Genomic DNA, 15,539 nt, shown 5'->3' on the forward strand with positions numbered 1-15,539 from the left:
GATAAAGTCACGACTATAATGCCGACATGAAAGATTAAAAACTTCAGTAATGTGCAACAACAATCATTAAGTGAGCATAATGACTAAATCAAAAATGTTTGCATCCGCTGAGTCATAAATTAAAAATATAAACAATTAAACAAGATGTTTGGAGTCATCTGAGCCAGCCGGATGACTCGTGCAAATAAAAACAAGAACGAATCTGCAATGCTTTACATCATTATGTGATGTATGATAATACTGCTTTAATCCAAGATGATTCATAATGCATATAAGACACTCCATGGAAGCTCCTCTTGTGTGAATTGTACCTTTGCCATATTTTCACACTCTTTGTCGGGCATCCAAAACGACACATTGGATGCAGAAATGCCTTAATAATAAAAAGTTGATGCACTGCAAGAACAATACAGTGTTGTCTTCAGGGCCCCAACAAAAAAAAAATCTCTTCACCCAAAGGGTAAAGAAACTTTCAAATTTGGGGGAAACAAAACAACAGTGGCTCTCACAATGAGGATGCTACCCAGAAATCCTGAGATGCAAAGACACAACTGGGCAGACACAATGCTACATAACATCACATAGATGTTGTAAATTACAATGAATAATTAGTTGCAAGAGGTCTCTATTTCTGAGGATAATATTGCAAAATTACAAAAACAAAATCGTACCAGTCATGTTAAACATTCCCGTTGGTATATGTTTTATATAAATTTTTAAATGTACAAGTAGAACACACTGCTAAGAGGTCGAACAATGCATAGCTTGAGATCAGTGTTATTCGTCATAAATTGTCTGTGGTCCAGCAACAGCTCAATTTCTATTCAAAAGAAAACTTAAAAAATATACAGTATAGTGTAAATGCCTTACATATGACTGAAAACATTCATTCTGAGTGTTAACACATGATTAAGACTTTACAATTAAATGTTTTTTTCCTCATTTGTTATAAAAAAAAAAGTCAATAAAAGCAACCCTAGAGGTTGCAAAACGTTTTGCAAAATGCCCATGAGGCCACTATTTGTGCAGCATGTGTAGAGAGCATGTTTGAGCCCTCCAGTTTACAAACGTTTATTTATTTATTTATTTATTTAAACAACTGACAGCAGTGTCAGCTGTTATTCCTGTGTTCTTGAGTGAGGCCAGCAAAAAGTATGGATCCAGTCTTTGCAGATTCCCTAACTCTTTAGGGGGGCCTGAAGTGTACCCACTTCTCTCACTTTTCCATAATAAAACAAGTGGCTGACACTGACCTGTACAAAGCAGACCGTTTGTTCTCTGTCCCTTGCTAACGAGCCGCTACGTGGCACTCGGGCCTAACCACTGATGGATCTGAGCTACGGCGCGCTGCATCTGTCCAAAGTAAAAGTCCACATTTCTGGAAAAGTCCTGGCAGACGGAGGAGTGAACGTCACCCAGAGCACAGTAAAGGGTGGTGCCGCCCATGCTGATCACCACAGTCACCAGACAAAGCAGGAAGAGAAGCAGGCAGGAGTCTCTGCCGCCAACATCTGCAAAATAGACAAATTAGGCCTTCTGGGTATCCATCAATTTTCTGCACCACTTATCTTGTTAGGGGTCTATTCCAAGGGGTCAAATAAGTCAATTCATCCATTTCAGGTAGGTTTGAGAAACCAGAAACTCACCACTATCAAAGCCATCATCTGCTACTTTGAAGCGGACTCGTCTTTTGGCAGTGGGGTTATCGGACCTGGACTCCAGACTAGCATCATCGCTAGGCAATTTCCTCTTCTTCAAGATGGAGGTAAGGCCAGAGGCAGGCGATATCTGGGAGGGCGTAGAATAAATAACATAATTTGAAAACGATCTCGAGCTCTGTCTTTACAAAAGAGTCAGCTTTCAACTCACCACTAGGTGTCACTGCACCACACAATAAGGAGCACTGAACTACATCCACTCTCCTTTCAACATTTATTACGCTGCAGTCGGCAGTGCTTATGTACATGTCCTAAACAATCAATAAATGGCGAGTCAGCACTAATGGATACCTATTTCAGTTGCCTTTGTTTAGACCACATTAGTATGATATCAAAAAAAATCTCTGAATCATTATGTTGAAGGAGGAAAAAAAAATGTACACCAAAAATGTCTATCAATCATCTCTGGGCCTGACAAAAAGACTATGAAGATAAGACATGACAACATAGGAACTTCACATTCAGTCCTATACAATTACAGGGAGTAAATCAACACTAATAGTGGACATGGAACATCCCAATCAATCAATAAATGACAACTTGACATTAGCTGAAGACCTGCCTAATTCACCTGCCATTGTAGCACACATTAGCATGTTTGCTAATGGTGATATTTAAAAAGAAACTCCAACTGTCTTGCTCTATATTATTTATTTGGTTGTTACTAACATGACTATGAGATTCATCTTTCAAAAATAATTTCCAGTTGAATACATTTTGTAGAACCTTTATTTGGACGTACGCCGCCATTGTTGTTTACCCCGCAACGCATTCAGTGCGTAGTGACGTAGAATGGCGGCTGGCTCTCTGCCGAGCAATGTGAAACGCCCATAAAGAAAGCAAGTTAAGCCTCGTAGCGTTCCTAAAGAAACAAACGTGCGATCGGGAGAGTCATCCTAATCCCACGACGTGCTGTCGTCATTCACCAGACACATTCAAGAGTTTTGATCGTCCCTTTAGGAACGCTACGAGGCTTACCTTGCTTTCTTTATGGGCGTTTCACATTGCTCGGCAGAGAGCCAGCCGCCATTCTTTTAAATAATAACATAATACGTCCAAATAAAGGTTCTACAAAATGTATTAAACTGGAAATGATTTTTGAAACATTTATCTCATAGTTATGTCAGTAACAAATAATTTAGAGCAAACTTGTCATGACAGTCGGGATTCCTTTTAAAGCTGATCTATCAATTACGTTCAGGTAGATGTTAAATTAGCTTTCATTTCTACAGAGACAGTAGCAGAGTATTGCAATAATGTTGCTATGGGCGGGGTGAGTTATTAAATAATAATAACTTAGATTTGTATAGGACCTTCACACACAAAAAGCCTGCCAGTCATTTGTGGGATTGAAAAACGTGGAAAAAGCATAGCGATAAAAGCAAATTTTCAAACTTCACATCCAGTCAACTACAATTACAGACAAATGAACACCAATAGGCATTGGAAAAACACATTTATCACATGTAGCTGAACTATTTAATAAGCATGAACGTGTACAGACCTCGTCTACAGTGATGAGTTTGGCCATGTCGTCCAGTGTGATAGCTTCTGGAAAGACATCAGCCAGCTCAGCCTCGTATTCTTCTTGCTCCTCGTCTTCCTCGCTGCCCAGCTCGGGGTGTTTCAGAAGAGCCTCTTGAGGAAGATGGCTATCATCATCATCCTCCTGCTGCAGGCTGCTTTCATTTCCCTCCTGCAGTCAAAACGGAATGCAGCGCTTACAGAGTACACGTCCATATTCAGGAAACAGCAACAGATGTTCCACTCCCAGTGGCTCTGTGCTAATACTTGTCTAGGACAGAGGCTGACATTTTAGCTATTGCTTCATATTAGCAAGAGCAACAAAGACAAGAGGCACTTGAAGATTTCAAAAAGAGAGAAAAAAAACAAGAATTTTTGTACAACTGAGACCAAATCACATGACAAAAAGAAAACAACTTTACTGTAAAATATTGACTAATTATTCTTGTACCCAAGTTAAAAAAACACTTAAACAAAACAGGATTTGTACCTTGATCTCGTCACAAATCTCTTTATCTGCTACTTGAGCTTTCTGGTGCAGATGTTCCACCTCCACATCTATCCCACTGAGTGCTTTCCTCTCTTCCTCGCCCTCTTCTTCTTCAGTCTCATCTTCCATCATCAGCGCCTCCGCTGCCTCTCCCACATTGCTGCGCTCGGCTTCCCGATCCACCTCCTTTTCCTGTGCCGGACCTAAATCTCCTCCCTGCTGCTCTGCGGGTTTGGTCTGATCCATTTCTCCAGCTTGAGAGGGGTGCAACACGTCTCCCACAGTTGAAATGGTGTGTTCCGGACACTCCCCTTGCTCTCTGCCACTGCCTTCCACGTCAGTCTGCTCAGTCCCATGGAAACCGGCCGGCCCTTCTAAATTGCATTCGGGGGCTTCCCTGTTCTTTTCGGAACACTCGGGGGAATCGAGCTGATTTATGGAGGGCGTGAGTGGATGGCTGGTTTGTGGACAGGAGGAGTCTCCGGCTTTATTCTCTGTCCTAACTTCAATGTGATGGGCTGGAGAAAAGCACACCACAAAATAGGACGTAAGTCATTGTTAGACAAGAAGGAGACACTGAAAACAGGTTACTTTTCTGTTTACGGGTGACATCCCAAATAGATAGACAGGCATAGCAAGGTGCAGCTATAAATATAATGGTAATGATTGTTTCTGAGGAAGTACATGGACAGGGGTGCAACATAACAGCTCCATATATACCAAATGTACTGTATTATTATTATTAATACTATTAATAATAGGAATGGGCGAATACCAATGCTGCCGATATCCAGCCTTATTTCAAGGTATAGGTACTCACGACGTGGCCGTTTTACGATCAGGAACTAGAAATTACAAGAATAGAAAATCCCCCTTAACTCATTTGCCCCCCAAAACGTATATTTATCTATTTTAAATATTGCCATGGTCCTAAAAACATATTTATACATTTTGTATGTTTTTTTTTTAATGCCAGAGCATACAGAAGGCTTTGATGCAGCCTCTGACCTGAAAAGGTCGCTTAAAGCAATGGTAGTTATTACAAAAAATGCCCAGCAGGTGGCAGCAGAGTATAAGAGATCAACCAGGGCCATGTTGGGGAAAAAAGCTAATTTGCTCACAATTCTAAATAGATTTGTGAATAATGATGAAACTTATTCTAATGCCAATTGCTGCAAAATGGAAACAGATAAAAATTTACTTTTTTCCTGATGAAGGAAGAGACTAATATTTCTATTGGTAGGTTCCATGTTTTTATAGCAAGAGAACACAATATTCTGTGGGCCTTGCAAAATCAGTCAAAATCCATCGGAAAATGGCTGGGAATGGATGAGTCAACCCAAACATGTTCTTTACAAATAGTCTAAAAAAAACAGCATTTTGACTAATATTGCGTTTGTGAAATATGAGTTAAGTAGCAAAATCCACCTGTTTTTATCCATCTCAGGGGTGTGTGTGTGGGGGGGGGAGGGGGGGGGGTTGTCGTGATTCTAATGCTGAAGATGGCGGCCACTTGTCACATTGCTACCAGTGACTTGGGTCAAAATCTAATTATAAATAATGGTAAAAAAATAACATTAAATCTTAAACCTGACTAGCTGTAAAGCAGCACTTTTTTTTTTTTTTAGCCACATCTTACACTGCGCTGGAAAAATTATATGCGGCAGGCTCACAAATACTGGCACAAGGTAGACACACACACTCAGGCAAACATGCAGTACTGTCACTTTCATTTAGTGACTAAATGGAATACAACTATAAACAATTCCACCTGTTCTTCTGGTTTTAATCAGATTAATGAAGGAGTAACAAATTAAATTCCTTCTCTGGGGAGGTAATTAGTACTTAAAACAAATTCCTTTTCAAAGTAATTTCCTAAAAATTGCTGACTACAAACATTATATTACATATTTCACAATTTATCGTGACCTGATAAAACCCACCAAATCCCATTCCAGATTGTACGTCTGTGTGTGTCGAGACAACAGAACACCCCATCTCAGCAACAAACCATATATATTGCACACGACAACTTTTTTCTCCCACACATACTGCTTCATTCGTTCACCTGATGGAGGTAATGCATCCCCTTCTTCAAGCAGAGGCCTTAACAAGCCCAGAGATGCAGACTGTAAACACACATATACAAACTGTTTTAAAAAGAAAATACATCAACAATAGAGTGATATATCCCTTTTATATACACGCAGATGATAATAAAAAAAAAACATGTCTTACCGCTGCATCTGTAGCATTTGGTCTATGACAAGAAGAGACAGGATGATATGGTGGTGAGTACTCTTCGTAAATTAAGACATGTAAGATAGGTGATGCTTCTCTACTCTGCCAATCTAATATTAGCCTGAGCACATTTCCCAGGCTATTACAAAGTGTACGCGTGTGTGCTCGAGAGTGTGACACAGTCAAGTGAGATGAAACCTTAGCAGCACAAAAGCTCAAATGTCTTAAAGTGCACAAGTAGCAGTCGTATCTTTACTGCAAAACCAAGGAACTTAAAGAAAATAGGATGCCAAGGTGACTGCACACACAAACATTAATTTCCCGACACCATGTGTATCTATTTTTGGATATATTGTATATGTTGCTTGGAATGTTATTTCTTTATTAGGTTTACTGGAACTTCAAATACATTAGCCTGCCTGCCTGACAGTGTAAAGTACAAAGACATACACTGACCGAGTGTGTGTCTGGCAGATGTCTCTGAGAGTGTCCAGATGTCGGGCTTCTAGAATGGGTGAGCTTCTTGTACACCGACTTTCTACGAAGAACAAACAACGACAGAAATATTATTACAATGTACTGCAGTGTATACATTAGTGACAGTACAAACTTGGTCAAGTATCTATCCTGTTTTACTTTAAGTGTCAGCTCTCTGAACTTGGTTGTAAAAGCAAAGATAAGCTGGATTCAGTATGAGGTAAACTGACGGGGTTTCATGGCAGATTGAAGACCAAATCAATCACCAGACTTTAACCCAATTGAGCATGCCCCCAGAAACAAAACAAACAAAAAAGAACTGAAAGAGGCTGTAGTAAAGGCCTGGAAAAATCATTTCAAATGAAGAATGCAACTGCCAGGTGAAGTCAGTGGGTCGCAGGCTGGACGCAGTTAGTGCAAGTAAGATTTATGCCACCAAATATGAAATGTTATTCACTAATCTAATTAAAATAATGTTTGTTCTAATACTTTTGTTCACATGAAAAGTGGGTGGTTCAAACTAAAGTTGTTTTGACTTGAGTTTTTTTTCTTCTTTTTTTTTTTTAAATACATTTTGTCTCAAAGTTATCTTTTGATCTGAAACACACATTTCTTCAAAAATAAATGAAATTGCCCTTGCCGTTCCAATACTTTTGAAATCATCTGTATATGAGAATACGCAGTACAGAGAACGATGGATGATAATGGTAATAAGTGAAATGCAAATGCAAGCATGGTCTCTTCAGTGTAAGTATTCAACTAAAGATTTTCCAACAACACTGTTGCAGTCTGCTGAGAAACCTTTCTTTATAGGTAGCAAAAAATAAATAAAATAAACAAATGTAACTGTATAAGTGTAAATCTACTGTAAATTACCCCACTGTTGCTGGAGAGCTTTCAAGTTGTCCAACACTCTCTGGTGATAAAGCCTCTCCAGTTGAATGCACTGTAACGCCAACTGGTCTGAACAAAGCAAGTTAAAGAACACACATAATGGCTCTGGAGAAACAACGCAGGCTGCGTTGATCTTTACTTTCTTGACATAACTTGAGTCAGGCAATGGGGGGGGGGGGACTAGGAGAACAAAGTGAAAACTTTAGAGGATGAAGTAGTGCTCATGTTTATGTATGTATATGTGCAAGCAGCCATAGTACAATCCTTCTTTGACATGGTTCAATGGCCCCTCTCTCGCCGAGCAGCCCTCGATACATGCCATGCATGATGCATGGCATAGCTAGGCAAGCTCTCCCCCTTGTATCTTTCTTAAATACTTTTTGTTGTTGTCAGATTACATCACATGTTCCTGTTTTCTGACACGTCTATAAGAGGGAGTTGCACTTGAATTGATACAATTGAATTGATTGTATTGCGACAGATGGTTTCGCTGGTTATGATACAAGAGCACTTTGCTTAAGTACATGTGAAAATAAAGATAAAGACCAATAGCTTTGTCTGATGCTTTTTGTGGCAATTTTCCATTCCTTTCCCTCCCTATGGGTAAATAAATTCCAATTAACTGTGTGTACAACAAGTTATGGTAAATCAGTGCTTGTGGTTTTCAGGAACTGTGCCATATTACGACAAAATTTGGCCTCCACAAAAAGCCCCTCCGTCAACACATAAACAATGATAAGGATACAATCTTCATGGCGGACAGAGGCCTCAGCAATCTGCAGGGACAGATAAGAACCTTTAAATCATGATAAGCATTTTTATCATTTCTAAGAAAACACTTCGGTTCACCCAAAAGTCAATTAAAATCAAAAGACAGACCGACGTTAGGACAATATAAGGAGATGCCACCATAGAAACTCTACCTCTCGTTGGCCGGTGTCAGTGTCACTTTTATGTTGCTCAGCTGATTACAGAACAAGTGTGTATGTGTCTCAAGTGTGAGAGAGTGCGAGAGACCACACAAAAAGCTCTCACATTTAAATTTAAAGGACCAGTACATATTTAGAGGGCTTTTTTTAACAGAAGAAAACGCTATATCAAATCTGCATGTTAAACTAAACGAATGATATACGCAAGAAGTCAATCATAACGGCTCTGACCTTAAAGTGTCTCCAATAGCTTGTTTTTGCCGTTTAAAAAGGTCTCTACAGAGTGTTGTCAGTAGTTGCACATCTCGATAAGTGAATGACTACCTCCAAACATATGCAAGTTGATCATATCCAAAATGCATGTTTAGAAATGATGCTCAAAAGAAATCTTACGTTTAATTAGGAACTAGTCTTGCATACACAAACACATTCTTGCAGGCGTGCATTCCAGAGATCCAGACACATCAAAAGAAATCAAACTCACAGAGATTTTTTTTACATGTCAATGCACACATCTTGTCCAGCAGGTAGCAAGCTTGACTTGTGGATGCAGTGTTGTGTGCTTGTTTCAAATTGACACCATACATTGGAGGTGGAGTAGATATTTTTTTTAACTCATTCACTCCCAGTCCAAGCCATTTTCACTGATGCAACCCCCTTCGCTCCCGGCTGTTTTACTGGATTTTGACTGATCTTGCAAAGTCCACAGAATATTCTGTTCTATTGCTATAAAAACATGGAACCTACATTTGTATCTGTTTCCATTTTGCAGCAATTAGCATTAGAATATAGCTAGGTTTCATCACTGGGAAAAAAAGAGCTTGTTGCAACATGGCCCTGGCTGATCTCTTATACTCTGCTGCCACCTGCTGGCCGTTTTTCTGTAATAACTACCATTGCTTTAAGCAACCTCTTCGTTTCAGAAGCTATATTAAAGCCTTCTGTATGCTGTAGCATAAAAAAACCCCAAAAAAAACATTTTGGGGAGTACTAAAAAAACAAACTTTTATTCAAACCCATTCAACATTATTGTTATTATTATTCAAACCCAAAAACTACATTTTGGGGGGAGGGTTGAATTGTAAGAGGGCATTTGGTGGTGAAATCAAATAAAAAGAGGTTACCTGATGAATGTCTTGTGGAAGGCAAGTGTCATCTCCTCTTTGGGCCAAATGTTCCAGGGATGCTATCAGAAAAGAGATGGGCCTAATGGTGCAGGTGGGTACTGAAGAGGAAGTATACTGATCGGAATGTGAAGGTGTCATTTCAGATGTTGATTGTGCACCAGTTTTTATATGCCCTTTGGAGAGGGCAAATGTCTCTGCAGTTTGGCTATTAGATGTAATGGACGTATTGGGCTTCATGGGGGACGTCGTCTCTAAATGAAGGTCAGAAACACAAGAGCATGTGAGCCCTTCAATGGGGGAAGAACAAGTGGTAAGAGGTTCTGAAGTGGATTTAGCATTTGTGGCACTAGTTGCTGAGATATGTTTATGTCCATCAGTGCAGCTCAGGCCTGTGTCTGAGGTTAAAGATGGATGAGGAGAAAGCACAGGCCCAGTGATGAAGGTACGTCCTGGTGTGCTGGAAGCAAAGCCACTGAAGTCCACTTCAGTTGGGCCCAGTTCCAACGGGCTGACGGGACATGATGTTTCTTGGAGGACAGGGGATGTAAGTTCTGGACTCGTCCCAGGACTGAAAGGATTTTCCAGCAGACTTCCTACAGAGGGAGTAGACAAATTTCATTTTATGGCTTTGGCAAAGCAAACTCAGTCACTTTTGTTAACAAGAGTATGAAAAAAGAAATATTGTACATTTATAACAGATATTAAATTTGTGATTAATCGTGAGTTAACTAGTGAAGTCATGCGATTAATTATGATTTAAAAAATTAATTGCCTGTCACCCCTAATTTTTAATTATCTTTTTTTTAAATGAATTTATGGCAGTGAATGAGTTAAAAAGCACATTACAAAGCTGTTTGTTGGGGTTTTTGTCTGTCTGTACCTGTTTCTGAATAGGAGGAGTCAGTCATGGGTGTATCTGGCGACTGGCAGTGCATTCGGCAACTTGATGCCTCTGATTCCTCTTCTTCATCCTTCATCACCTCATCAATGTCCTCTTCTTCTTCTTTGATTGTGCTTTTGTGTCTCTCAGACTCCTCCTTGTTCTCCCCATTGTTGTTGAGGGATGCGTTCGAGGCTCCAAAATCATTTTGTAGAGTTGACGTATGTTCAGTCTGAGTGAGCGGGTTGATTGTGTTGAGGTTTTGAGGTTGGGGAGTAAGAGGTTCAGGGTGGGGTGTGTTATCACAACGGCCGACCCCACCCACTACAACTTGTGACATTATTCTGTCCTCATAGTCCAATTGACCTGGAGACATGAAATACGAAATCAATATTTGGTGCATGCAGACTGGACATGTTTCTTCGTGGCTTCGATGATTACGTTCTTCACACTCACCACCATGCTCCATGAGGCTCCACCCTCACAATCTTTGACCTTTCAGCCTGTTGTCGCCAATCCAGCAAACACTCGAGAACAAGAATGGCCGCTGCGAAAGAAGAAAAAAAAAACACATTACATAAGTTTAACAGTCTGACTCATTCATCAGTGAAAGTGAGCGGGAAGGGGTAAAAGGCAGTAAAACAAGTCCAACGTCATTCCTGAGGTGATAAACAAATAATGGCCCTTAAGTACAATCCTACCAGCACATCATAAGTGTCAAATATATCATCTAAAACACATTGCAAACAAAGAACGAGATTTGGAAAACCACTCTGTACCGCACATTGTATTACCTGGAAGCTTGACAACAAATCTCTGGATCCAGCTAATAAAAATGACAACAGTTTACACCCATATCATATTCAGACAAATTAACTTTTGTCATTATGATAACTACATTTCATACCTTTAAGTAAATTAGAACCTTTGAGGTCAAACAACATCAGTTCCATCAACATGTAGCCCATTTTTACATAATGCAAATTTAAGACTGTACAGAGTTGTAACATTGGTAATCGTGACACAATCATGGGTATAAATCAACCCCTGTATAACCTAACAAAATGAAGGGAAAAAAAAGAGGGCCCCAATTTTTGTGTCATGTCGTGACCAAAGTCAGAAATGTATCACTTGCAAAAGTGTGAAGAGAAAAAGGAAAAGGGAGGCTTGCAGAGAGTCAGTCCTCATTGTCGTCATCGCACTTTATTAATTAGGGATCACAAAACACGATGCTATTTTGCCAACTTCAAACTATACAGTACTGTATAGTGATCAATGTTTGCATATTTGCCCCACAGCTACTTTTTAACATGATTAAGTGCTTTGCCAGTATAAAATAGGTTAACCAGTGTATAGTAAACATGAAAAGGCTGTGAAGGACACACTGCGAGGATCACCTGGTAGGCGAGTCTCAACACAAAGCATAGCTGACTTTGCAATGTACAGTCAAGTTTTTGTTTAATGAGGCCAGTTTATTATCCCTTATGCCATGTCACAATAAGGTGTGTGGTTTTATGGTTGTCTTTGTCATTGATATTTTCCACACTAGTTAGAGGAGCACAATCAGATTATTATTATTAATTTTTTTTTAATCATACAACTTACGTTGTTGGTTCTTTATAGCAGCGGTCAACAACTTTTTTTTCTGCCGTGGTTTGGTTTCAGGTTAATGACATATTTTGGTAGATTGGCAATATTCGAAACGTCATGTCCAATCAGCCGTTTGGAACTGAGCTTGTTTCTCTTCAACATGCTGGCAAAGCCATGTGCAAAGCATGTTTTGATAGCTTAATTACCGCATTTGCGAGTCTGTCGCAACATATTAGCAAACTTGGTGTGTGCGACTGTGCGCATCAGCAAGCAATATACCTTAATATTAGGACTGCTGATATTGTCCCTTGAATACAGCTTTTTTGGAGGTTGCGGGCTCTTCTTCTGTCTCATTATTTGGCATACTACCCCCTCATTTCAAGGAAGTTTACACTAAACTTTTCAACATGATTTTTTTAAAACAAAACCTCCTCCAGACTCTTTGTTGTACATAAAATATTTTAGATATGTGTAGTAAAATGATAGAGTTTTCGGATCACAGTTTCTGGTATATGTAGCCTTGGTTTTAAGCTATTATTATAGACAAAAAATAAAATAAATAAATAATTATATTTCTCCGTGAGATGTGTTCCCTTTATTGTTTTGAATTTTTAAGATGGTCACAACTTGGCATCATTAGGAAAATACCCAAGGTGTACTGGTTTATATGAGGTAGTGAGACCAGCCATGTTGAATGATTGAGAGAACGTAGTATTGACCAAAAGACAGGAGGAGGCAGGTTAATATTAGCAGAGTTGAAGGTGCTGAGATTCTTCATTTGGGAGTGAGTGACAAGGATGTACAATATCAGGAATGAGCTCATCAGAGGGACAGCAAGTAGACGGGTTAAGTTTTGAGACAAAGCGAGAGAGAGCAGGTTGAGGCGGTTTGGACGTGTGCAGAAGAGGGACACCGGATATATCAGTTAAAAGATGCCGTAAATTGAGCTGCCAAGTAGGAGGCGGAGAGGAAGAACAAATGGGAGATTTATGGATTTGGTGAATGAGCAGAAGATACTGAGAACATGGAGTGATAGAAGAGTATTATATGCTGTGCTGAAAGAAGATGCAATAAACATGTTATTCTTATACTGACTTGTAATAAAGAACAACCTCCATGCCTAATCTAACTGGTGCATTACTTGCCATTGTTTCTTAATCAACAGCATCCCAAAGTGTCTCTCCCCCACAGCGGCGCCTGTTCATCCAGCAACCCATCTTTTCCTCTTCTCTACAGGGGGCTCATAAATAATGAAGGACATGAGAAATGTAAAGTGCTCAGATCTCAGGAAGAAGAAACAAAGGCCACCCAAGAGAAATACAGATGGACATATACACCTCAAACCACAGGACAACTCATTAGGTACACCAACAGTATCTTTATTACAGCTTTTCGTGATGGATCGAGATGGCGTCAATCATCCTGAGAGTGTACCTAATGGCGTGTCCCTCCTGTATGTTTGCGTCGCCTCTACTAGCACACACTGCGTTTGGTCAACCTCGCTTTCAGTGGCAAGCCTTCGGTGTGACACGAAGGGAGAGCACATAGTTCGATTCAGTTACAGATGTGCTAGCTGACGGCTAAACGCTCACGTGATTGCTAACAAGGTGGGCAGCTGCCTTGGTTAAACAAGCTCTTCAATGTGCTACTTTCGACAATTTTATATTACGGCTCTCTCGCAGGCGCTGTCACGGTTACCATAATTAGCATAATCGTAACGTTGCCTGTTCAAAAAATCACAAGGTGCGGGTGGCTACCCGACTATGCATGTTACTATCGCAACAAGATGAGTTTATATAGCAGTTTTTCGACTACGGTTATAAATTGAGTCATCTTGGAGAGTACAGCGGCGTTGGCTAATAGTTAGCTCGCCGTCCACATCTGCACAGCACACCACAATCGAACCATTTAATTATGTCACTGGACATTCGTTTGCTTTAAAGTGACCTTACTTTTCGTTAGCTTGCGAAGGAGCGTTTCTTTCGCATCGACGATTGGCAGGTAATCCAACAGGAACGCCACCTCTCTCTGGCAAGGTTGGTCAAAAGGTGACAGCTTGGACCTGAAGTGACACCTTTCTGAGGATGTTGTCGCAATGACGTCTATCTGCCACCGGGGGCGATGTTGCCAACGTCAGTACCGAGTGGCTCTGTCGCCCTCTTTAGGCGACAATGTCAGGTTTGGGCAAAGTATGACCAGACCTAACCTGGCAATAGCCTGATTGATAATTGTGATTCACTCAAGGGAGTTCTCCACAATAGTCTCGGGAGTTTGTGAACTCACAAATACCGCGAGAATTTATCTTGCAGAGCAAGGTTAGGCCAGACTGATCTGAATATATGACTGGATAGCCGATAGCCCATACGTGCAAACCGTTGAAGTCACAGGGTGGCCATCTTGCTCCTCCCACCTCGCGAGCAGACTATTGTAAACTATACGGATACGTACAGATGAGACATACACAGTTTGTGCAGGGGTAGTCACTATTTATATATTATAAGTAAAATAAAATAAAACGTTTTTTTTTTTTTAAAGTGGACGGTATATGCTGCTTTGAAGACCCCCTTTTTCTTTTATCACTCAGTTCCAGACCCCGATATTAGATTTGGCAGAGGCATCTTTTGTTGAATTAGTTATAATTTATAATATAGTTATATATATATATATATATATTTATAAATAAATAAAATATTTATATTGCATTGTTTTATGTTATTTATTTATATATGTATATATATATATATATATTTATTTATTTATATAAGTTGTAAAATGTCTGAAGTCCTCTTGTTTACGTTTAACAAATTTGAAACACCATAAATCATGCTGTTTCTACGAAGTACTGTCTCAAATATTCTCAAATTTCGATACTGTAAATGATCGTATGCCGAGAAACGTTTATTGGGAGGAGCAATATGGCGGCCTCACGACTTCAAAAGTTTGGCCTATCGGCTTTCCAGTTGTATTTTCAGATCAGTGGGCCAGACCAGCAATCAGATTTTTAAAAAATTATATAATTTGGGTAATTGTAAATATTAATGTCAAATAAAAAATTGTACATATACATTTAAGTATTTCTTATTTATTGTATTTAGTTAATTACAAATTATCGATTTAATTCTTTATTTGTTTACTTCACAGCCAGGTCAGCTGTCTAAGGTATAAAAGAAAAATACTAAAATGTGTACATAAAATTATTACCTCACAGCAGGTCAGTCATAGATTGGGTTAAAAAAAAAAGTTAAAATGTGCGTGTAAATATGTACAGTATTTGTAACAGTAAAACTACTCGTTTTGTAATAATTAGAGATTTGCCTATTGACTTTCTTCTGCAATTAATTTGTTATATTTAAAGAGATATTAGACACTCAACAAACCAACGTTAGGGTAAAAATGGCTACATTATTGCAACAAATATTACAGGACTCTTGATACTGTAAATTTGTTTAATCTGTGAGCTACCACTGCTGTAGAACAACCACAATCTTGACAGCCTTCCAAACTTTAAACAGTTCAAATATTTAATTTCATTCAGAATTTCAAATATAATATTTTCATGTCAAATACTGAATGAGATGACATGGACTGTCATGACCTATGGAAACGTTTCTAAGAACAAAAAAAAAAAAAGTGGTTTATGGCTAAAATTAGTGCGACAAACAAAATTCA

The 15,539-nt window shown here is 39.3% G+C and overlaps 1 protein-coding gene across 1 annotated transcript; it reads right to left on the bottom strand.

Annotated features, from left to right (window-relative positions):
- Positions 1–208: 208 nt before the first annotated feature.
- cnsta (consortin, connexin sorting protein a) lies at positions 209–13,969 on the bottom strand. Its single transcript, XM_086072274.1, has 13 exons — positions 13,823–13,969; positions 10,737–10,827; positions 10,281–10,646; positions 9,398–9,993; positions 8,090–8,120; positions 7,327–7,413; positions 6,430–6,511; positions 5,971–5,992; positions 5,801–5,861; positions 3,733–4,250; positions 3,223–3,414; positions 1,647–1,788; positions 209–1,511 (listed from the first exon to the last, which is right to left on the bottom strand). Exons 2-13 carry the CDS (start codon positions 10,747–10,749, stop codon positions 1,300–1,302), a joined length of 2,322 nt encoding a protein of 773 aa, XP_085928400.1. The 5' UTR covers positions 10,750–10,827; positions 13,823–13,969; the 3' UTR covers positions 209–1,299.
- Positions 13,970–15,539: the final 1,570 nt, after the last annotated feature.

This window comes from Leptonotus elevatus, chromosome 3, assembly GCF_054856555.1.
Source record: "Leptonotus elevatus isolate MCC_2025b chromosome 3, RoL_Lele_1.0, whole genome shotgun sequence".
Lineage (NCBI taxonomy): Eukaryota > Metazoa > Chordata > Actinopteri > Syngnathiformes > Syngnathidae > Leptonotus > Leptonotus elevatus.